Below are 25,114 nucleotides of genomic sequence, written 5' to 3' on the forward strand. Positions count from 1 at the left end.
GGATGTGCCTGTGAGTATCTCATTTTACTAGTCCTCCTCCAGATGTTGGGCAGTATGAATGCATGTGTGAAAACACTTGTACATGCCTTTCACGTGTCCAGAGGGAGCCATCTGGAGAAATGTCCTCAGGTAATGTCACTTGAGTCAGCGATGGTTGGATCTGAATACTACAAGTTGGAAAGTAAAGATATCAGGGGGTGTGGACTTACCGGACCTCTTTAACCCCCATCATCTCCACTGCGGGATACATTGGCTGCTACAATCAGCCGTGGGAGCAGTGAGCCTCCAAGGCTTTCTGCCAGAGGAGGCTTTAACAAATCAGGTGAGGTAGTATCAAGGGCTAGAATGTCCACATGTGACGAGTCAAACGGGAGACTTTGTTTAGAGTTAGGCAACAAAACCACCTAGTTAGGTGTTCATGTCAGCAGAGAGCCCTGGAGGCAACATTTTATGAGTCACAATTAGCATAACACACCTCTGAAATGTCCCTACCCAACTATGGCCAAGTAGCATTGTGGGTAATGTAGGCACAAACAAAAAAACAAAAAGCACTATAGGTCCATATGGCAAACGTTGACATTACCCCAAATAGTTCTGAGGGTCATTTCAGTCCTTTGGTACAGATAATACATGACAGTTTGCAATGTGAAAGCAAACAAAACCAAATAACACAGATGTGGTGTGTGGGGGGGGATTAAAAAAACAGATGAGGCAAAATAAAGAGTGATACAGTGTTCGGGTGCCTGCTGAACAGTTTAACGAGCATTGTTAAGAGTAAACATGCAATACACACAGAACCGTTTCAAGTGTTGACTCCTGCTGAATCGAGCTGCTTCTTTGTGCTTAACCCCTTGACCTTGCCGTATCTGTTGTGCTTCAACCATTTCCCCGGAGGGCTGAGTAACCACAGAGCAGTACTGTGCCAAAATGCCCTCAGTATAAGACTGGCGTTCCCTGTACCTGAAACATCCCTCCCTCACCAGCAAGTTCAATGGCAGCCTATCAAACAGAGAGATCAGTATGCAGTTTATTTCAAAGGCCATTAATGTCCTGAAATATAACTATATAAATATGCTTTAAGCCTCGACTACATGATACACTGACATGTGGATGAAAACTGACTCGGTGGACTAATTAGATGTCAAGGGCCCCACGTCCCAGCACCTTTAAATTCACATGGCTATTGTGATAAGAAAGTCCGGACTGTGAATAAAGCTGTTTTTCGAGGTGCGACAGGAAATAGCAGAGGTGGGAGATATAAGACTTTACAGTGGAAGACGAGACGGCACATTCAGCAACACACCACGCGTGTGCTGACAGTCCCATGATTCAATTTCCATTAGTACTGCCAGAAGATTTCTTGTGAAATTTAGGGAATTGCAAGACATCATGCCCGATAAACTGTGATGTAAGGCACCTTTTTACAAGTGCTACTGGTCACGCATTTTCAAATAAAGTGTCTTACTCGTGACTACACACAGTACAGTAAGTCCCAAACTGCACATTAGCAACCACTTGCCAGCTGACATTTGAGAAAGAGAGAAAATATAAAAACAATATAAAAAAAGACCTGATTATTCTCTTTTTTCCACCTCGGAAGTAACAGTCTTTTGGTTTCCACTGAACCACACTTTTTGCATATGAGCAGGCTCAGAAATAAAATGATAAAAAAATTTAAAAACAGCAAAAGTTTGACTTAGGTCACATAAATAAACATTTAAAAAGCAAATCATCTCCGTGGTATGATACGGGTCACAGCATCAATCATTTGGAGTTGGTAGGTAGGGAGGTCATTATTACAGATCAAATGTGACTCCCTGCAACAGTACGTTCAGAATATGTTGGGTCATTCTCAGGATATCCCACGAATAAATAAACCAGGCAGACTGATCAAAAGTTCTTGAAGATCTCCAAGTCCTTCGGAGGCACAGGGGGGTCTTTCTTCCAGTCGTCCTCTGGGTAAACGTCAAAGTTGGAGGTGTCCCCCTCATGGGAAACTTTAGGCACTATAGGTGGCTGAGGACAAAGTACAACAATACAGGTTAAAGTGCTGGCCTGAGATCATTGCTGTAATATAAATTATTAAGCCAATCAAACAATTTTTTTAATTGTTTAGTGTAGACAAATCACATTTGGTCTCATAACAAGGTACGACATCTTATATTTACACTTTTTGGAAGGTCAAAAAAACTCAGAGAGCCACATGTGTGGAGAGAGGTGTATAGGATAGATGCCACATTGAGATCAGTTGTTGAGTGATAAGGTTGAGTATTTACACATTAAGAGATTTTTTGGAATGAAAAGCAAGAATTACTAACATCCATGACACGAAAAGACTGAACTACTGAATTCTTGTGATAGTTATTATAAGATAAGATATTAACATTTTATTATTAATTCTCACCTTCAGTTTCCTTAGAGGAACTGCCTCCCAGTCAATTGCTTTGAACCAGCGGTGCTTCTTCACATCATCTGCTCCATTCTGAAAGAAAAAAACCTGGCGTCATGACTCCGACCCGGTTGTGATCTCTTGAGAGACTTTAAAGATTTCTATTGGGATCATTTTAGTTTGATTTGGTTCTGGACTCTCATTCCCTTTTTTTTCTTGTTTTTGTTTGTTTGTTTTTAAATGTGTCTCGTCTCCTAATTTATATTTGAAACTCGCGCCATTGATCACAGTAGGTCACTTCACTTCCTATTGTTTCCCAAGTCCTTGATTACCTGCACCCTATTGTGTCCGAAATCACCCACTCATTCTCACAATTTCCACAAAAGAAAAGAGGAAGGGATTCAAATGTTAGTACAAAGACCTCAGTGTCCCTGGCTTTCGCCGCTCAGTCTCCTTACTGGTTGTCCTACCTGATTATTGCAGCTCTGTACAGCCTGAGAGTAAGATTACAGGCAATCGAGCTCCAGGCGTCACGTGACTTGTTTTGTTTACACCGCCATGTGTAAACAGGCGGTTCAGGCGGGGAGAAAGCCTGAGTCAAAATGAATGGTGCCAGCGTCGATTTCAAGCTGTCAGAGTTCACTGTGCACTTTAGTTCCAAGGATGTTGAACGATATATTGCAAAACTTGATCGATAAAGATTATAACTAGTATTGAAATGGACGCAACTGAAAATGTTCCTGACCTGCAGTATCCAGATCTCTATAACTACCTGATTAACTTTCCATCCCCTACTCTGGAGAGACTTTGAAAGGTTACAAAAACCTGGAGGTGTAGAAATAGACGAAATCTTGATTTGTGATGAATATTCAGCTATGGAGTCTACCGGCTAAAGCTAGCTTCGTCATCATTGGCAGTGTAAGTGTAACTTCACTGTAGTAACCGTTAGCATGAGCATTGGACAGTGTAATGTAAAGGGTTAATCGGTTTGCTAACTTGTATGTTAACTCGCCTGTATGTTCGATTTACCAGAAGTCAACTACATTAGCACTATGTGGATGTTTGTAACTTGTATGTTAACTCGCCTGTATGTTCGATTTACCAGAAGTCAACTACATTAGCACTATGTGGATGAATTTCAATAGCACCACCTCATACATGAAATGATATGTATGATTTTCACTGCCATGTGCCATGACATTTGTAACACAGGTGAATCATTCCCAAACACTGAATGATCCTCAGTTGAAGCTGTGGGTTGTGGTCAGGAATGATGGGGTTGTGAGTCTCCTGAGGTCCAATTTGTAAGGTTTGCAGATGCAGTATCTCTCTGTGGGCTTGTGTAACTTTGTGTTGCCGAGCATTGTAAGAGAGTACGGCTGCGACTCTCATTAGGGAATAATAATATTTAGATAACAAGTCAAACATATTACAAATATCAGCGTCCACAGTCTGACAATATAATTTATTTTCATTTAGGACTAACGGAAACCACTTAGAACTTCAGTCCAGTGTTGACCCGGTTATGTCCTGATATGGTCTCTGACTGCTGACGTCAGACTGCCTACGAAATATGGCGAGCTGCCACGTGGCGCGAGGAGACAGAAAGTCTAACCTACTCACCTTCATGTTGCCTAGCCGTCTGGCTCTATCAATGACCAGAAATTTCTTGATGAGGTCTCTGGGGGGGAAGAGAGAAGCAGTCAGTGAATACACAGCTGTACAATAGATCTTTGAATAGTGTTCTCCCTCCCTCTTTGTCAAAAGGAAATCTGCCAGAGGGTTGCACACATGGGGAAATATTTGTATGTCTCTTAATGGTTTTCATGAAGAAAGACAAATAGGAGAAGGGAGGGAAATCTTTTTTACATAAAAATAAATGTTCAGTTACTGTAACATAAAGTCATGGGCATGATTAGGTGGAAGGTTTCTTTATTATTACCCAAAGCTAAATTTGTTATGCAGACAGCAATCCAAAGTTAAAAACAGGAAAAAAAGCCAGAATATTAGTTAAAAAGAGGACATCACACCGTATCAACTCATAAAACATCACAACAAACACTCTCAAACAGACCTCAACACAATACAGCAGAGAGCAAGGGAACCTAACACAGCCATGACAGAGTGCTTTACCACGCCCCTGCTTAATGTGTTCAGGGTGAGGCGCATCCCCAGTATCAATTTTGTTCGGCAGCGCAAAAGCTGCAGGTACAAAGTTATCTCTGTAGAGCTTGGTTGTGCTCTAACATTGACAGGTCTCTCTCATCAAAAGGATCTTTCTGTCCAGAGCTGCAGCTCACGGGACGGATCCATTTGGTGCAACAGCTTGAGATGTGAAAGTCCCAGGGGATGAGCACTTTTGAAAACACTCAAACCAGCACGTTTCAACCACAGTTTTCCGCTCGTCTGATGTTTAATGTAAACATTACCTGTAACACACTGCATCCACACAACTACCTGAAGGAAAATGCACACACAAAATGTAACTTTGATGAATGTAATGTAATGTAATGTAATGTAAATCTAGCATTTAAATCTTTTATGCGAGTGATGATTGGTAACCACAGCTCTGACTACTTAACTAGCTGCTAAATTGAAGACTAATGCATTACAAGACTTTTACGGCGGGGTCACCCTGGGACACTTCTCTAGTTTTCGGCAGCCGCTGCTGCTGGAGACAAGGCATTTCACTTCTTGATGGATGGAAGAGTATGACGTGGAGCTGGGTAACATTAATACAAATGGTGAAATAAATAAAAAAATCCTTCATCTTGCTGGACACAAAATGGATGGCTTAACAGTGAAGCTCTGGATTCACTGACTTGTCAGGGGAAGCAGTGCGTGTCTGGCACACCGTATACTCTGTTTGGACTGAGAGCAAATTCACTCACTCACATTTTTTAAGCGGGCCATTAAAGGCCCACTTTTTTCCTAATAAGGACACACCTTTTGTCTCCAATGGGACAAGCTGTGCCCAACTAACTGCCCTTTATTCTGAAAATACCAGCATCATCCAGCTGTTCTAATGGTTGGTGAGAATAGTGGGAGTATCACGACAGCAGAAAGTCTATACATCTTCCGCCGCAAACTAAAAAACACATCTCTTCTTACTATACCTTGAATGAATAAAGTTTAAACCATAAATTTGTTGCACTTTCATGGAACTGTAGTTTGGCTTTCTTGAAGAAAATTCTACTTTCTTGATTCTTGTTTATCTGGGTTTTTACCATCATGGTTGAATGCACATATTGTATGTCGTTTTGGACAAAGGCGTAAGCTTAATGAAATGTAATGTAATAATCCCCCCTAGCTGCCAAACCAGAGTCATACTTGAATCCCATAATTTGAACCACAGTGTTTAAATATACATACATGCAAGGACATAAAGGACATGCATATGAAAAGAGACATATTGATGTCCAACACTTACTTGACGTAGAAATCCAGATGGCGAGGAAATTCCAGTTTTCCGGCCAGAATTTTCTGGTAGATTCCAAATGGGTTGTCATCAAAGAAAGGCGGGTACCTGTGGAGAGAAATAAATGTCGTCTCAAGCCAGTCCCGATGAAGCCACACCCCCCACAGTGTGCAAACTTAATTTTTACTCAGCATGATGCAAGAAAACAGGAACGGCAGGTAAGAGCTTCCACACAATGAACTGTGTTAGTCTGACCAAAATGGAGGATGGACATGTGGTGAGGTCAACATTTGAATTGGGGTGTTATGAAAACTTTCAGCTGTGGACAGAGCAGCCTTTGTTTACAGCTAGTTGACAAATTGTATTTGTGTGTGTGTGTGTGTGCGCGCTTCTGCCACCCACAGACCCTCTGCTGCTCCACTCCACTGAGTGCTCTCCCAGCTCTCCTGTTCTTCCCTCTGCTTTGGCCTGGACAAGTCATTACCCACAAATTGCATAATGGGACCAGCCACTAAACACATTACGCACAGAGCAGACAGGCCCATAATCGCACCAGTTTGTCATACGCTGCTTGCCTTCCTAGTAAAAAGTTCCAGAGTCAGTCGACTGTGGATGGGGGTGTCTGGGAGCTGGCTTTTCACCACAGACTGCCCTTGTGGATGTTTTTTTTTTCTTTTTTCAAAACTGATGCTGTCATAGCTGAAGAATCTGGGTCATTCGTGCAAAATGGGGAGAAGACAAAAACACAGGACCATTTGTTGACTTTAACTCACAGCCCATGAAAGAATAGAAAGTATCACTTGACAAAAATACTGATACTAAACAATGGCAGGAGTACTTTATGGTGGAATGCGTTCTTGACTCATCGTAATTTGTTATCGCATGGATAGGAAATTTAATTGAATGGGATATTAAAACGCTTTGGCTTCAGTGCAAACTGAGTCCATTGAGCAAAATATCTCCTTCACATTCCAGGAGACGCGGTGGACTAGTGGCAGAAACTTGGACTATGGGCAGAAAAGGTCTCTGGTTCGTCTCCACGGAGAAACAACAAAAAGACGAAGCTGGATTGATCTGTCCAAGAGGATTCTCCCTACCCTGTCTAGTGCCCCTGAGCAAGGCACCTAACTCCCCCAACATCTGCTCCCCATGCGCCGTACATGGCTGCTCACTGCTCTGTGTGTCCTTCACCAGATGGGTTAAAAGCAGAGGTTAAATTTCCCTACCTGCATGAGTGTGTCTGTGTATGTGTTTGGGATAAATAAATTTATCTTAATCTTTTAGAGTGGGATATTATAAATGTCAACAACCCCCTAGCTACACCTGACTGCTGGGTAATCTTTGTTATTCAAATTCAAGGACTGTTCATTAATCAAGACGGTGAAAGGCAGAGAGAAGTTCTAATGATACTGGTAGCCAAAGTGTAGTGTAAAACAAAGTTTTTAAGCAGCCCTTTGCAGTTCAGTGTGGAGCACTGGAAAGCAAAATAGTTTTGGTAAAGGCAAAAATGTCAATAGTGTGGTTCACTGACATAGCCTTGTAATTGCTCACCCCAACCGGTCAGGGCACATTGACTCTAACTAGCCGGCCGGTATATAGGATGTAGAGTTCTTTTTGTGAAAAAAAAGAGCAGCCCTCCTCACCTCTAGTATTAGGTGTTATTAAAATGTTTTTCCAGATCCCAGTTGGCAGCCAAGAAAGGTTGCCAAACATCAGGCTTTGTCCCATTTACATAAAAAAATAATGAAGCCTACCTAAGTACGTTTTCTTCTTGCACTTTATCCAATATCCTGTCTATCATGTTTAATAACTGTTGACCCTGTTTGGCCCTCGCCGTTGTCTCACTTTTGAATTTTTATCTTCTCTGCTATGACACCACTGTGCAAGATTTTTCTTCCAGTTAATGGGTGATCTTTCAATGGAGGAACTATTGGGTTTCTCTATACATTTAAAGGTTCTGCCCTTACGTGTGCCTTGAGATAATGTTTGTACTTCAGATAGATGAACAGGAGAGTGGAAGGTCACGGTGTCTTACTGACATTTCTGTGACTTTTACCAACACTGAAATCACATCCACAATCTGTCTGTGCATAATAGGGCCAAATAGAAGGTTTGCACTCTCCTGACACTCCACTGAGCTGAGATGGACAGGCAGGGTGTGGGGGGATTAAGATTAACACAAGATGCAGATTATCATTATGAGACAAGTCTGACTTCAGATCCAAAGTCATGTACAACTCCATATACACAGAGGATTAGTTTCCATCAAGCGCTGTGTGGAAAACTGGCCAGAGAGTCTTCTAGGTAGACTCAGAAACAGTGTCCTGGGGTCTCATTTATAACCGCTGTGTACGCACAAAATGGGGCCTGAAACATGCGTACACCACTTCTTAAGCAAACGTTGGGATTTATTAAAACAAACTTGACGGGAAAATGTGCACATTTCCAAACAAACTCTCACCCACGCACACAAACGTTTTGGAGACGGGAGAGTGGCGACGCACAAGTGAGGTGGTGATCTGAAACCAGAATATTGATCAACTTCCTCACTGACCTTAAAATCCAAAGCTCCACACAAACCCGTTTAATCTTACAGTAAATTACGTTCCGATACCATTAAACCACAGAGTTACAGAGCCGGGTCATTAGTAGTTTTTAAGACTATCTTCTAATACTGTGAGGGCCCCATCAAATCGTCACAGTGAACGTGACTGCCACCTGGCGCTCAGAGTGCACAGAGCGAACTGGAGATCACTCACAAACAAAACTGTACTAAACTTAACTATACTTGTCTATTCATGGATGTATTTAATTATGATGGTGTGTAGACTGTCACCTAAAAGATTGCGAAACTCTTACTTTAGTGCCCCTCCCTGGACATGTCTGGTAATTTGCTGAAGGCAGGACAAGGGTCCCCTCTCTGCTAGTCCTGCAACACTTCAGAGCCTGCCCTTAAAGGTCACAGCACCACAAATAATTCAGAGCCACATCTTTCCCTACCATAGTATAAAGAAGATGGATGTCGGGGTGATGGTAGGCTGGGCTCGCGCACAGGTAACCTTTAAGCAGTACTGGAGAAAGCTGCTCCATATTCAAGAGTGAAAGCAATAATGTTGGACCAAAGGCTACATGATGGATGGCAGACATTTGTTTGATTTAATTTTATAGCGGAATTTCTCAACACTGGCTGTCTCCAAGAAAAGCATAACATGTTAATTAAAAATGTGAATTACTAGCTGAGCTATTACTGAATTGTTCCAGGAATCACCCAAGATACCCTGTTCTACGAAGCTGGTTATCAACTGTTGTCATTAATTGCACGAACCATCGGACCACATTAAGTCCATCAGATGAGCTTTCACAAAGACAAATGTAAATGAAAACTGTAGAAATGTTTTTCTATTTACATTCTCAATATTGCTGTTGTTCAGTTTATTACTGACTATTTGTCTTTTGTGTCTATTCTGTCTCTAGCTTTGGTCCTACTTGGTTTCTAAAAGTCGACAAATATTAAAAATAAGATCACAATATCAGCAGTGTGAATGTCTTCTGTATGAAGTGGGTTTACTGAAAAGCCATATGTACTTGCCATATGTTCTTGACATACTATGCCAGAGGCCACACACCATTTTGAGGGTGGACATGATATATTCTTTTATTCTTGTGTTTGAAAAAAGTCAATATAAAAACAAAACTGGTGAATTTTGATAAGGGATAGAATACAATCTGCAGCCAGGGCAATGCTATTGTACTGGCACGATTAATTGACAGCTGGATTTTAGAATATCACTTGTTGTGTCCCTATGATAAAGTCCCAATCAAAGTCATTCTCAACCTTTAGGCTCTTTTCTCTTAGACACCAACGAGGCAAAGACATTATTCACTGCGGATGATGGAGAACATTAGCATAAACTTGAGTGCTTTCTCAAGGGGATCAACGTCATTGTTCTCCATCTATAACAATGATTCCCATTCACGGATTAATTTGTCGCAGCTCTGCAGTATCCTATAAACTCGCAATGAATAGATTTACCACACTGATACAATAGCAGTGACTCTATTAATAGATAATTCCTCCATTCAACTACAGACTCCTCCCCTGCTCTACTCTTTATAAGATAAGATAGGATAAAAAGTAATTTATTAGTCCCACAATGGGGAATTTGGCGGTACAGCAGCAAGAGTAAAAAAATATCAGCAAGTAATAAGTAACAAGCAATACTCATGTGTAAGGAATATAAAAAATATATATATCAAAATAAGAATGGAATTGAACTAGTATATACAGTGTAAAGACAGGATATAAATATATGCAGTATGAGAATAATCTGACTTACCCTTACAAGGCATATAAAAAGCATTTAATATAACTACCTTGCTAATTCCATTTTCTGGCATGTATGTGGACTTTGATATTACTACACAAATATAGAACAAAAAAAATGGAGCACTATAGTGTAACACAATCAGTAAAGTGCACACATTAGCGGTCTCAAATGAACAGAGTTCTGCCCTCTTACACAACTGATAATTTACTCCAGGGAAGTTGTTCAGGGCTCGGAGTTAGATATGATTGGATTTTCTAATGTTATTCCCTCTTTTCAGATGTATCTGTTACAATTTGTGTGTCACTTATATGTTTATTTGTGTGTGGTTTAAAAAATTCTGGACGAACAGTGTTTGTTGCTGGCTCTGCTGCTGTGGTGGAGGAGAGCGCCCCCCGATGTGTCAAATAGGTGGAGTTTGGTGTGTGCTGCAACATACCCAATCACTTACCCAGCCAGCATTTCAAAGATGAGGATGCCCAGGGCCCACCAGTCCACTGCTCGGCCATGACCTTTGCTTTGGATGACTTCAGGGGCCAGGTACTCCGGAGTTCCACACAGAGTCCAGGTCCTGATCAGACAGAAGAAGATGACTTTGATTACATTTTATTTCCAGGAGTCTTTGTCAGATTTTCAGAAGCCCCATGCCTAAGGTTATGCATAAGCAATTAGTTGAGAGTATTTTGAATGATTTTTGATTGATGAATCAGCAGGTGTATACAAATTGACAGACTGTATCACGGATCTATACAACTGTTTATTTTACTTGCTTATTAAGCTGTCTTTTCTAAATAATACCAAAATAAATATCACAAATTCTCTAGCTTTTTTTTTTTTTTTAAATTTCAGATATTATCAAAAATGAGGGGGGATTTATTTCTCATCAGCTTAAGCTGAAATAGTATATACAGTAAGTCAATGTTTGGTGCTTCACTGTATCTTATATATACTTTTGTTGTTTTCAAGATTCAAGCAATTTCATACAATTATACCTAAAATGATTCTTAAAGGTAGGCTGCCAACATTAACACAGTTAGACCTGTTCCTGAGCCTATTTAAAAACATGAGCATCCTCCACATTGTCACTTCTTGTGAGTGTGATGTGGCCACGACTGTTTGACAGGTGATAAGGGATCTCTATTGGCTCTGCATACATCTACACATTCTTTACGGTGTGTTAGAAGAGAGGCTCTTATTGCATGGGTAATACAACACACTTAGGCAAAGTGATCTGCCTGGGACATCTGACCTGGTTTTGTTATCTTGTATAGTACGATGAGGACACAGGAGCGGGCAGCAGGAATGGATTTGGAAGACTCTGTCACAACTTGCTGGACAGCATGAACGTTTAATTAGGGCTTGAGCCCAGATACCAAAGAAGAATGACCGGTGAAGTCCAAAGCAGATTGTGTCTCTGTCTTGTGGCTGACAGAGAAGCTGATTGACACTTTGCGTGTGTAACAAATGTGCCCACTGTTCTCCCTCAAAAGGACACTCGTCCTCTGATGAAGAGCACTTGGCCCGGTGCCAGCCTTTCATTGCTTGTCACTGATATCACCTGGGTAATGACCTCTTTCGGCCAGTTGCTATGGCAACAGTGATTTGTATGGTAATGATGTTGGTCCTGGTGCAGAATTAGGGGACTGTTGCTGTCGGGGGAATAAAGCCTGGGTACTAGAGAGGCAGAGGCAAGGCCATGGAGGAAATAATGTGTTGTTGTTGAGTGATATCACACATGGCTTCATGTTTACATGTGTTGATGAGTGTGTTTGCCAGCAGGGGACACTGTGGTAGCATTGAGAGGGCAGAGTTTTGATGACACTCCATCCCACCCTGAGCATAAAAGTACAAGAGAACTGGCAGCAATGAGATAACTGTATTCCCAGGCAATTCTGCTACCATCCATTTATATAAGTGGGTGACTTGTACATTAGACCTGTATCTACTCCCCGTCTGTTTTGCTCTCTTAGTCTAGGTGAAAATGTAATCTTACTCCATTATGTGTATATGTCAGTGTAGTTCAACGCAATGCTGGGTGAAACACTCGGGAGAGAAGATGCAGTGATGAGAATGTAGGATAGATGGAAAGGTGTCTCTTGTACTCTACAGTGTATCTTTTCAATTTTGCAATGGTCACCAAGAGGCCTCACTCGCTGTGTATCTAATTCAGAGTAAACGACATTAGTCAGGGAAAGTTTGTCCTTGAGTACCACTGTCGCTTGGAGCTGAGAGGATTCCCTCAAATTCCCAGAGGATAATATAAGCTTTTCAAGGACACTGAACACTTGTACAAACGATGGATATATGAGGAGGCTCATTTATCTACTGTTAAACCCTCCTAGTTTCACAGTAGTAATACACCGATACATGGAGGCTCAACTGGATTAAGGTCAGGAGAAAGGTCAGGGGAAACGTCACAATCCATGCTTGGTCATCCAGGAACTGACTACACACTGTGGCAACATGAGGCTGGGCCTTAGCTACAGAGATAAAGATTTTGTTGGACGAAAAGTCCTCAATAGGGAATGTTAGAAAAGAGGGTATCGGATGTCACTTTGTTTAATGCTTATGAAAGCCTTAAATGAATAGCCAAATTGCAACTGGTTCTCAGATGTTGTGCTGTGTGCAGCTTCATGTTGATGTCCGGCTCACGGGCTGTTTGACAGATACAAGAAAGTAATTTTAACCTAGTCTTGCCATACATTTATTTCCCCCCACAGGCCATTCTTAAGTTATGAAACATTGACCATCTTTTTCTCATCTCTCCTGTAGCTCGAACTTGATTCAAAACAGTGAGTCATCAATGAGGTGCACATTGCCGGGGAATGGGGTCCTGTAAAACCTCCAGTGTCAGGATCAGAATACAAAGCTTCCAAAATCCTATGGTTTGAGTTGTTTTTAAGGTTTTCTGTTGATTCTGACAGTGTTGGTCAGCGATTTTATGGATTGCATAACAGCATTACATACTTTTCTACTCAGCATTTAGGTGGTTTGTCTCTCTGTTAAACATATATATCTTATTATAATATTCTTCTGTCCAGGGAACCTGATGTTGATATTGCTTTATCTGTTTCTCAATAGGTAATAATTTGCTTTTATATTGACTTTCCAGGTGAATTGTCCACAGCACAAACCAAGGAGACACCCTGCCCCACATTTTAATTTTGATTTAATCAATCAAATTAACCAAAATTCCATTACTGTTCAGCCTCAAAAATCTATTTCTGATGATACATATGAGTATCAGAACCACTTTAAAGTTCAGAATGCAATCCATGCGGATGTATGATGTGAGATAGGATCCACAACACACTATTTCTCTTCCCATCTCAATTTCAACTTTAAGACTTTCTTTACCAACTGAAGCTGAATTCAATGTAGCTTGCCACGCGCAGCCTGTGAGGAAATGTACTGTATGAGATCAGATCAGTGTGCACTGACAGCTGCTTTGTCATTCACTTTCTACTGACAATCAATCAAGCATCAAACACTGTGTGCTGAGAGGAGTGTATTCCCATCTGTCATTCAACATCCCACAGAAATTGCTGACATAGTGGAAATAAACCGCAACACCAGGATACTACATAGATCTTATTTGCATTTATCCAAAAAAGATGCCACTAAACATTTACAAAGTACTGGACTGTTTAAATCATCATCTACCATGTCCCAAACAAAATCCCTTCAAACTCGTGCCTCATGTTGAAACGCTGCAGGCAATCAGGTGGGTCTCATGTTTGAAAGAACCCTCACAGACCTAGTGCCGCTTCTAAACCTGCCTGTTTGAACTGGGTTGCTTGCTTTGCCTGTGTTAATGCTTTGGAGCTTCTTCAAAGTGTTCCCTTTCATTAGTGAGTCCTCCTCTACTATGCTGTTTGTTATAGTTATATAGTTAAAGTGAGAAAACTCCGTGTTCATTTTACTTGCTTTATCTGCAATGAAGATTTTATAGGCATTGTTTTTCAGAAAATGAAACTGAATTTTCTTTATTACTGTTCAATAGTGTGGATTAGACATGGTTTACGAATTTGAATGATTTACTGAACTATAGTAATTTTTTTCATGCATTACATGTCAGCTATTTCAGGCTTCGGTTAAGCGATCTACACCTTGAAGGTGTGTGTCAATCGGACAAGATGAAGTAAAAATTATAAAATTATCTAAATGATCTGGCAGGACAGATATGGCTGCAGGCTGCCCATTGTAACTGCTGCTGTAGTTTATCTGAGGACATACAAGAAGACGTGTTCAATTCCGTCCGCAGACTGAAGGAACACTGCCCCAATCCCTGCACTGCTAGAGAGGGCTGGTGGCCTTCTTTTTTTTTTAATCTGTGTGAATATTTGAATGGATCGCATATCTAAATCACACCCAAATACTTTCTTTCATACAATATTCATGGCAATTTTGAAGCTGATAAGATGAACGGTTCAAGAGATGTGTGTCCCACATACAGACAGAAGGAATTAGTAGGTAGACATCACAACAGCAATAAAATCTGTTCCAGGATGGAACTGAGTGCCGTCACATTAACAGAAACAAATGCTGCACCGAAGTTGGAAATGCATCTTATTCTGTCATATTTGTCTTTGAATTAATAAAAAAATACCTCATTTCATTCTATGATTTGTCCCTCACCGTGCAGGATAAAAGGCAAAGAAAAGTATAAATAAAATTCTACATTCAACATTGGCTCTTAATGACTGCCAATTAAATATCCTTCTGTGCTTGTTCTCAGACAGAATTTTTTTTTGTACAGAGAATGTATCAAACTGAAGTCCTGTCCTGTCTCAATTGCAGATGAAGCCCTAACAAACGTATGATAAAGGGAGCAACCCCTCTTCCCGATCAAAAGTCCAGGCCAATGTTTTAACATGTGCGCTGATCATTTTTTTCCATTAGTTTTGGGAGAATGACAAATTTGTAGCACTACAGTTTGAGGTTTCTTGGCGGCAAGGTCTTGTTGATGCAAGTTAAGTACTTGGTGGTACGTGGTGCAGGGGACAGTTGTTGTCAGTGTTATATCTTCCATATAGGCTTGAATTGGCAGATCCACTGACCAAACTGCAGTTGTTTTCCTCACGACCCATTTTGAGGCTCTGATAATAATAATAATATGCTCCATTGCCATGGTTAAGGCCAATCAGGAGACGTTGCACCCCACCATGATCGCTACACCCAGTGGCTGCCAAGCTGTGGTGAAGTCTGATGCGAGACAAAATTGCAGCTCCTGGAAGTAGTGTTTTACTGGGAATGTCCATGAAATGTTCTTCAACCTCTTCCTTTGACACATTCAGGGATCCAATTTTCTCTTTTGTGAAAATGCTTTTTACTAATTTAAAGGCTTTCTTTCTTTCTTGCGTCGTTTCCTTAAATTCTCTGCTCTCCGCAGTAAAAAAAGAAAAAAAAAAAATGATACACAATTATAGTAAAATCTTTAAAAATGATGATTGCATTTTTTATTATTTATAGAAGGTCAAAAACTAGCGTTTGTTAGCTATGCCCAGCAAATACTAACAGTTCTCCCTGCCCTTTCATAACAAACCAAGCACCAGTGCCTGTGTATTGGATACCGTTGCTCACTGTGGTTGATGCTGGACAGTTTCTACCCTGATCTTAACACTGTGGCAATCAACCGCGGCTTTAATGATAATTAAATTCATCGGTGCGGTGAAATCACCTCTTGTGAGTCTTGAATATTTTAGTTCATCAGCTATATTATTAGCTATGTATTGCTTGTTGGTGCTACAGAGAGGCGGTGGTCTAGTGGTAGAAACTTGGACTATAGGCAGAGAAGGTCTCTTGTTCAACTCCACGGAGATACAACAAAAGACGAACCTGGATTGATCTCTCCAAAAATCCAAGAGTCTCCCTACCCTGTCTAGTGTCCCTGAGCAAGGCACCTTACTCTCCCAACATCTGCTCCCCGAGCGCCGTACATGGTCGCTCACTGCTCTGTGTGTCCTGCCCCAGATGGGTCAAAAGCAGAAATTAAATGTTCCTACCTGCATGAGTGTGCCTTTGCATGTCTGTGCATGTGTTTGGGAATAATAAATGCATCTTAATCTTACTCTTAATCTTAATTTTTTCCTTCTATAGTAGCGATAATCGTGAAAACAGTGAAACCGTCCTCTGACATTAATCATGGCCCATTCACAGGATGTGTTAACCCTTGTTTACTTGTGTTGCTGGAGCGAGTACACACTAGTTATCCTGCAGCCTGAATTGTGCGAGTAACGCACCTCCTACAATTACATTGCATTTGGTGTGAAAAGATTTGACTCAGGACTGATGTGCCTGAGCTCAAAATAATAATAAGCATCATTTACACGTCATGAATTTAACTCTTTTACTTGATCTGTCTTAGGTTCATTTAGATTATTCTGTTATAGTGGTTGTCAAAATAGATGCTGCTATTATTTCCGTTACCTGTCAGAGAGCTTCTTTGCGAACCCGAAGTCGGTCAGGCGCATGTGCCCTTCGCTGTCCAGCAGGATGTTCTCAGGCTTCAGGTCACGGTAGACGATTTCTTTGGAGTGGAGGTACTCAATGGCGCAAACTATCTCAGAAGTATAGAAGAGGCCTGTGTTGTTGCTGAAGCGCCCGCGGCTGCGTAAGTAGCTGAACAGTTCACCTCCTGGCACATAGTCCATCAGCATGTAGAGGAAACGCTCATCATGGTGGGTCCAGAACCTAAGAAGCAATAGACAAGATATACAGGTGGAATAACATTAGCTGGTCTTCGGCTAAACATAAGGAAAAGTCTTCTTCCATCCACAGTTGTCCTACATGTCCATTGGTGGTTACGAGTGCTAAAGTACTGTCTGTTGAGTTGAGGAAATCAGATAAAATCAGAGGCTGTATCTTTTATCCCCCAGTGGGGTTTGGAGCAGTATGTAACAACTACTTCAGCTGTAAGGGCACTTCAGAGAAATAAAAAAAGAGAGCTCTGTCACTGATGAAGACGGAGGAGGCTCCAGTGTTTTCCATTAGGGCTGGCTGCTGGCCACCGAGACAATTACTGCTACACTGCTATTTGTCTCCATACTTCCTTTTGCATTTTCTAAAGCACTTTTGTTGTATTTCTTAACATATGGCACATACAGATGTACAGAATTGGTGAATTATGCTTCCAAGATCAAACATCAGAAAAATCATCATAGTTGTCTCTTTTATGATGTTGATGTGAAAACACGTTTTTTTTTTTAACAGCTCAATTATTCGTGGTATTAATTTATATTTGGACCATTAATTCTTTGTAGATGTCACTTTGCTTGGTATCAATTGTCAAAATGATTAGACGGCCCGCCATGTTAAGGGCAAAAGCAGTGGTATGAACGGTTCTCTAGATATGCGTTCCACATACATATAGGCAGAAAGACTGATTTTTGATTTTTAAATTGCTCCTTAATCATCCCGGAAAGGGGAAAAACCCTGTTCCCCTGAACCATAGTTCTAGAATTCGTAGATTCATATTTTTTGCATGTATGTGTATACAGTGTAAAGCAATTTTCCCTTGTGATTATATTTTATGCCCCACAAAAGGCACAACGTTTAAAAACATGACTGTGATACCAGCAGCTACTGAGCTGAACTGGAGGAATAGTACAACATTAGAGAGCCGGAGGGATTCAACTTGTTGTGATCATGACTGGTGGCAACATTTGTGTTTTACTGAAGTAATCTGTTTAGACATTGTGTTCATTTGAATTAATATCTAATTGATATAGTATATCGCAATGAAATTAAGCTCAATTCATTAGAATTACTCAGAAGTATGGATCTGCCTTTATCATATATGTGTTGGGATTCCAAGCAGACAACGAACTTTGATCTTTTTGCTTGAAAAGGTTCCCCCAATGGATCATACCCCAGGCCCCAGAGATTTGGTGAGTGAGACTGCTGGTGGACTCACAGTCTGATGAGGAATGGGTGGTTGACCTCTGTCAGCACCTCCTTCTCATTGTGGACGTGCTGCTCCTGCTTCAGTCGGATCACGTCAGGGATCTTCATCTGCTTCAGGGCATAGAAGGCCCTGCTCTTCTTGTCCTTGACGAGGAAGACTCGGCCAAAGGTTCCTGTGCCTGAGAAAGGGAAGGAGGGAGGGGCATTAGCCACCGTGACAGGAACCCACAGCCCCCTAGCCCTAACCCTGCAAGCAAAAAATAAATGACTGAAAGAAAGTTCTTCCAATTCTTACGCTGTTTCGAGTCGAATTTGAATGTCAGAGCTTCTAGACGCTTTGATGACACCACACAAGCAGTATGGAGGCATTTTTTTTTTTTTTTCTGTAGATTATTACGTCTGAAGGAGTCAACTGTTAGTTCAATTGTATTGGATTTGGTTGCAACCCTGCTTACCCCTCAGCCTAGTGGTGAGTGGATAAATTAATTTACATTCCTCTTAAGGTCCAGATATGATAAAAAATCCTTCATCCAATTAAAGGTCATAGTTATAGGCTTATAACAAGAGACAGTGCTATGGCTCCAAAGAAAGTAGTGGGCTGAAAATAGTAATGCCTTGCTGAACAGCCAAGAGCCAGCATTTATGGCAATCTTATAGAGATGAGGAGAGGGTTTTGGCATTTCAGTCCTAGGTTACAGATGTAACAATAGATGGCTCATGACAGCAACCACTCTGAGTCAGACATGGAGCTGTTGCAACTTCCTAAAGAAATGCTGACCGTCTGGTTCCTCCGCTTTACCTACAATGAACCTTTGTTGTTGGCCGATTGGCGTTTCCATGGCAACACAAAGAGCAGTACACCACTGAAGCCAGAGCCTTTTTCGTCAGAGTTGCTGAGAATTTAATTTACTGATGTCCTTGAGCAGAATCCTACCACACCTTGTTTTATAAATAAATTATAAATATCTTTATTCGTGGTACAGACCTCAAATAATGGCACATAATGAATAAAAGATAATCTTTGAAGAAAAAAAACATGATTGATACCGAACTGGTGCAAAATGGGTTTATAACAGCCTCAATATCACTCTTTAGAATGTTACACTTTTTCAAAATCTAGGGCCTCTGAGATAATCTATGGAATATAAACTTCCATTGGCTCAGTCATATATATTTTGCCCTCCACCCTACATAGTTTGGTGATAATAACACAAAATAGATTAGAATGTTGAACCTAAAATAGTTAAGTTAAAAAGCATGTCCTCCTTCTACACAGATTACATTTCCTTCCTGATCTCTCTTCTACAATTTGGCCTCTTAAAAGGACTACTCCACTAACTTTGCATTGTCTTATTATAAGTTATAACACTGTCAGACTCATGTTGGAACCACAGAAATTATGCCTAACAGTTCACAAAAAGACTTGAGAGCGTTATGCTAGTAGCAGTCACAGTAGCCTGAAACCCGGAGCTTGCAGCAAAGTTGAGAAGCAGGCAAAACAATTCTGCTAAACATTACCCGGGTCAAAATTGTTATGAGAATCCATGCAGGGGAAAAGGCGACTGAACCAAAAAAAGACCATGGATTTAAGGAAGTACTATACTGCAAATGATTTACACCCCTCTCAAAACAACCAAGCCTCACACAACTCTGAAACTCCCCGGTGTACTCGCAGGATGCAACTCTGAGTAACAGATTCATACGAAAACACATCACCAAATCCCAATGTTGGGTTTTCGGATGTGATGTGGATGAAAAATGTATTTGCTGTGAGAGGACTCGCGTTCGAGTTGACTTTGAGTGATATTCTGCGGGTCGTACACGCATGTGACAGCAGCAAATTAATCATGTAGTGCAGATGTGCCTCATGATTTCAATGACAATGAAACAACAGCGGACAGATAAAAGAGCTTTAGCTGATTTGTTTGAGGCAGCAAATCCCTCTCATCAGTCAAAATGGCTGGGCAAATTGGATTTATATATGGGGCTCATAAGACTGGAGCTCCCCCCCGCTCCTAACAGCACAGGATAAATGTGGTTCCATGCTGCACACCTCCCTGGCAGACATTAACTTCAGGCTTTGTTGCTCTGCATGTAACCTAATGCATAATATTGAGATGTCCTGCATGAGTACACAGCATGAGATGATAAATCAGAATGTTAAATCTGGCTGCAAAATACAACTACTACTGTTAATGAAAAAGGCTTGCTATCATTTCAGCTATCACCATTTGGCCTTTAAGATCAGTATGGGCCATCATTACACTGTCAACACCACAGCACTACTAAAGTGAAAGACTGAAAGGATGTGTTATTTATCCTTAGATAACGTTATATCTTTACTGTTCATGCAGAGACTTTATTTTTGCTTTTTACAAAAATTTAATTCATTAAAAGTTGGGAGTCAGCGAGACACTATCGTTAAGATTAAAAATATCCTTACTGAATCAGGATTAACAGTATTGTGTTCCTGTTTCCGTAATGTGAAGGCTTAATATATAACACAGGATAGAATTTCTTTATGTGATGGGCTATTGGTTGGACATTAAATAATCCCAGTAATAAAAAAAATAAAATAAAATTACGATGTATTACGTAAGTGCTTAAGCCTGAAACATGCTTCTGCGTTTTCACGGGCCCGTAAGCACAAGAGCCCTTCCGGGTCCCTTACGTGCTTATGTATCCCTCCTTACGTGCTGACGGATGTCGACCCCCTTTTCTAAAATTTACGGCAAAGCTCCGCAAGCTCACTCAGCCCGCAAGGCTGTGATTGGTCTGCTCCACATCCCTTCTGGAGCTGCATTTCCGGTTTCATGCCCCATAATACCGGCAGAAATCACGGAAGATTTAGAAGAACGAATATGGACCAAATAGAAGAGCACTTGGCAGAAGATATCCGATAGTATGATCACTTGTATAACCTGTCATTGACTGGCGGATTTGTCCGCCAGAAAAAGGCTACGATGAGCCGCAGTGGCTATGTAAATTAACAATCGACGAAGAAGAAAGAAGGCGTCTCTAAGGTCGTCTCGACAAAAAGCATTACTCCGCCTAGTGTTCTGGCGCAGAATTGCTTTGTAAGACGCGCAACGGTTGGGGAAGCATGAATGAAAACGAGTCTTGCGCCACAGCGGCGTGAAAAGACGCAGTCGCAGAAGCATGTTTCAGGCTTTAGGGTCAACAGTTCTATTTTTGACAATTGAGGAATGAATAAAGATAATATGTCATAGTTATAAATTGTTGGTGTTTTTTATTGAAGTCACTAGATTTAAGATTCCAGTTTTTAGTGTTTCACACTCAATAACAGCGAAACCATTATAATGAATCATTAATTTGTTGGTCTCAGAGCCAACTCAACCATATAAAGTATGCTAATGTTATGGACTTATTTTAGTTAGTAGACATACATATTCCAGTACACTATCCAAACTATCCTAGCTTAGTTAACCTCATAAAAACAGACATTCCAGCCCAAAACTGGCTATTGGAAATTGCAGTTTGCATAATTCTGTTAAATGTAAACTCAAATCCATGAAAGCTAAAACATTCATTGTTTTCGTAAAAAGGAAAACTAAGGCGTCTGTTTTCTTCCTCACTAAATTGTACGCCTGAGTAACCCGATGATGTAGGTGTGACTCAAACTTTTATCATGTGGATAAATCACACAGTAATGAGTAACTCCCTGAAGGGCAAGTCGGTGCCTGAACAGGCCGGGGTCCATGCCTCTGACTTGTGGAATATGACACTTAAGCTGTACTGAACAGTCATTGTCTTCCACTGAATTTGGGATGAGCCCAGAATTATAGCGAGTTCTTCCTGAGGACGGTAAAAACTTTATGGGGGGGATTTGGATTAGGAATACTTGAGAGTCAAGCGGGCCACCAATGTGCTACACCTCAGGTTAAGACACGTGTGTTTGTGTATCTTTCACTGCAATATTCTAAAACGACAAAGTGTGCTATGCTTGCCTTATATCAATATAGTGTTGTCATATACCTCCCCTTCGGTTCATACCCTGTTACACATACATATTCGATTGAGAGAGAGAGAGAGAGAGAGAGAGAGAGAGAGAGAGAGAGAGAGAGAGAGAGAGAGAGAGAGAGAGAGAGAATGTGACTTTACAGATGGTATTTGTCGAATGTTAGCAATTTGAAAAATGAAATGACAAATGAGATTTAAATATATATTTGAATATATTTTTAGATGCTTTATTAGTATTGGGTCCCTCCGACCTGTTAAGATTTGCACATGTCTAAATTGGAACTCACCGACTGTGGCGACGGTGTCCAGGTCATCCAGGCTGTATATCCGGTGGTTGGGAACCGCTTCTCCAGGTGGACTGATGCTGCCGCTTTTACTGTCTTTCAGGGGGGTGGTCTCACTGTGGACTCCTACCTTTGCTTTAGAGGACGCCATGCCTTACTGTCGGGGGTATCCGGGTTTATTAATAAGATCCAAAGGGGCGCGTACAGGGTTCGTGTCAGGCATTTCCGGACGGAGGCAAGGAATCAGTCCATCTTCTTTGTCCGGATCCGGCCGGCGGGGCAGGGAGGACGGCGGGGACGGGGGGGGGGGGGGGGGACAGGAGCAGAACAGCTGATATCTGTCCCACCGAGTTCAGGGGACTGACAACAAGAGGACGTGAAGCCGCCGACGTGGCTCAAACAAAGAGGCTGGAGACAGGTGCCTCGGCGTGTAGCGTTAGCAGCTAGCAATACATGGGCAGCTAGTGGGACAGTCGGGGTGTGGAAGCGGGGTCCACGTCAAGCTCCGTTCGGGTGTTTTTCGGAGACGCGCTAACGCTACGAGTCCCGCGGCTTCTCGCTCTCAACTTTTCGGGGGTTTCTCCATTATTTCCCCTCAGTTCCAACAACAGACCTCACCCAGCGGCTCCCTCTGTCCACATCGACCAGGAAGAGACCCGGCTTCACACGGTTTTTCAAAATAAAACATCGGCCAGCGTGACTGGGAAAAACAAAGTCCCCAGGAGAGGGCCGCTGTTTCCATTAAGGAGGAGCGTTTTCCGCACGAGGATAAGTTAATGATTTTATAATGAAAACAGGAACTGGACACGCGATTGAGATTTGTGTGTTGTGCTACAATTGTAAACTTCCTGTATTTCCTTCCTTGACTATTTGTGTCTTGACCCAGCTGGAAGACAGGCGCTGCATGTTGACAAGACGTGGCCAATGAAAGCCAAGCTGTCCCGGGACGTCAACCAATCATGTGTGCAGAAGGGCTTGACCACAAAAAGAGGACCATATATCTATGACCTTAACTGCCCTGACTCATTTAAAATTCACACTTTAAAACTGTGACATCGATACAACATTGTATAGACCTGGGTATCTAACTGTAATTACTCCAATGTGTTGAAAGTTTCAAAAGAAAAAAAAACGTCTACATAAAATATGATATAAACGATATAATAGTATACTACTGATTACAATATTATTCTTTAAGCATTAATAGGTAAAGAGCATTTTACTCTTCTCTTATGTCCCCACGGACACATGTAAAGCATCCTTGGGTCTCTTGAAAATCGCTATATAAATTCAAGCCATTATTATTATTATTATTATTACTATAAAAGTTGGCATCTATTTTGTATAGTTAATAATGCATTGTATTACCGATTAATCTAGTAATATTTTTTCAATTAGTTACAGTTTTCAAATAAATGTTTCAGAAATTTAGAGGAATAGACAACTAAGACAATACTTACTCAGTTTATTTTCGTATTCCCAAACCCCAAAAAAACAAGTTATGGAGGTTTTACAGCTTTTTCTCTGAAAACAGCTACTGCTGCAACAAAGGCTGATAACAGCTTTGAAATTGAAACAGAATGGTAAATCTTGAGCCATAAAACCAAAACATTGAAGTAACAAAAGTCCAAAAACCTGTTTTGAATTGAGAGTAACGGCAAAGTATGTGATAACTCTCTGTGAGTTTGATATCTCTCATAACACACAGTAATATGATCCACTGTGGATTATTCAAATGTTGATTAAACGCTGGCTTTCATTTTGCTGAAACTGTTTAAATTGTTGGTTTACACTTATCCCAAAGATTGTAAGTCTCTCTAGTAGCCTGTAGTTTTGTTGCCCACTTGGACAGGTGGTAAGAGTTGTGAGGGGTTAGAAGAGGAAACACAAGACCTGCGCCACTAACACAGACTTAAGATAGTCCATACAGACTCAGCAGCTCTCAGGGCTCAGGTCACCCCCCAAGTTCTGCTTGACCTACAAATGTGTATTTCACTTATACAACTGTCCTTCAGCATGGCATTTGCCTCTTCCATACTTAATAAATTATTATATATTATCCACATCACAGCTATTTAAAAAGTTCACTGTTCTACATTTAATAGATGTTTATATAGATATAGTCTGGGGGTTATGCCAAACAAAAGAAAATGCAACAAGACTTAGGTTATATGACCACTCACATTTTTTTTCAAAAGGAATACCAGTTTGAGAATACACCAATTAATTTCATTGACAGTGACTACCTTTTAAGATTTTTTTTAAAGCCTACTCTAGTGCTGTCGTCTTTATTGTCCACTATCCTAGGAGGAGAATGTGAGTGCAACTAAAGCCCAAAGGAGCGACTAGGCTAGCTGTAAAGTGTGGTGTGAGGCCAGAGAACAGTGAAAACACTGTGAATAACATGTGAAAGGCCGATTGTTTGAAAATACTCCCACCATACCTTAAGAATTAAATTAATTATGACCGGACATTGACTAAAGTATTCATGATCTTATTGCTGTCTACAGTTATATGCATTATAATACATTGCTTGTTCACAATCAAGGCATCCATGTCCTCATGAGCAATGTTGTTTGAAATACATTCAGTCAAGAATGGGTCCAAGTGAGATGCAGGTTATGGAAATGTAACAGGAAGCTCTGAGGCTTCAGATATTTACCCATTTTAGCGTAAAGAAGGCTAATAGGGAAGTCAAATTGAAGTCAACTGCCTCTGATCCAAAAGTGAATTGATATCCTGCTCATCTGTCAGTCAAAGTGTAGAGTAAGTAACAAAAGGCACTGTTTTCTGTCAACATCAACAATGCAAA

The 25,114-nt window shown here is 41.0% G+C and overlaps 1 protein-coding gene across 1 annotated transcript; it reads right to left on the bottom strand.

Moving 5' to 3' along the window:
- Positions 1-717: 717 nt before the first annotated feature.
- prkx (protein kinase X-linked) lies at positions 718-22,967 on the bottom strand. Its single transcript, XM_062380975.1, has 8 exons — positions 22,306-22,967; positions 18,048-18,216; positions 16,562-16,825; positions 10,584-10,703; positions 5,820-5,915; positions 4,013-4,070; positions 2,405-2,482; positions 718-2,016 (listed from the first exon to the last, which is right to left on the bottom strand). Exons 1-8 carry the CDS (start codon positions 22,451-22,453, stop codon positions 1,891-1,893), a joined length of 1,059 nt encoding a protein of 352 aa, XP_062236959.1. The 5' UTR covers positions 22,454-22,967; the 3' UTR covers positions 718-1,890.
- Positions 22,968-25,114: the final 2,147 nt, after the last annotated feature.

This window comes from Platichthys flesus, chromosome 22 (genome assembly GCF_949316205.1).
Source record: "Platichthys flesus chromosome 22, fPlaFle2.1, whole genome shotgun sequence".
Classification (NCBI taxonomy): Eukaryota; Metazoa; Chordata; class Actinopteri; order Pleuronectiformes; family Pleuronectidae; genus Platichthys; species Platichthys flesus.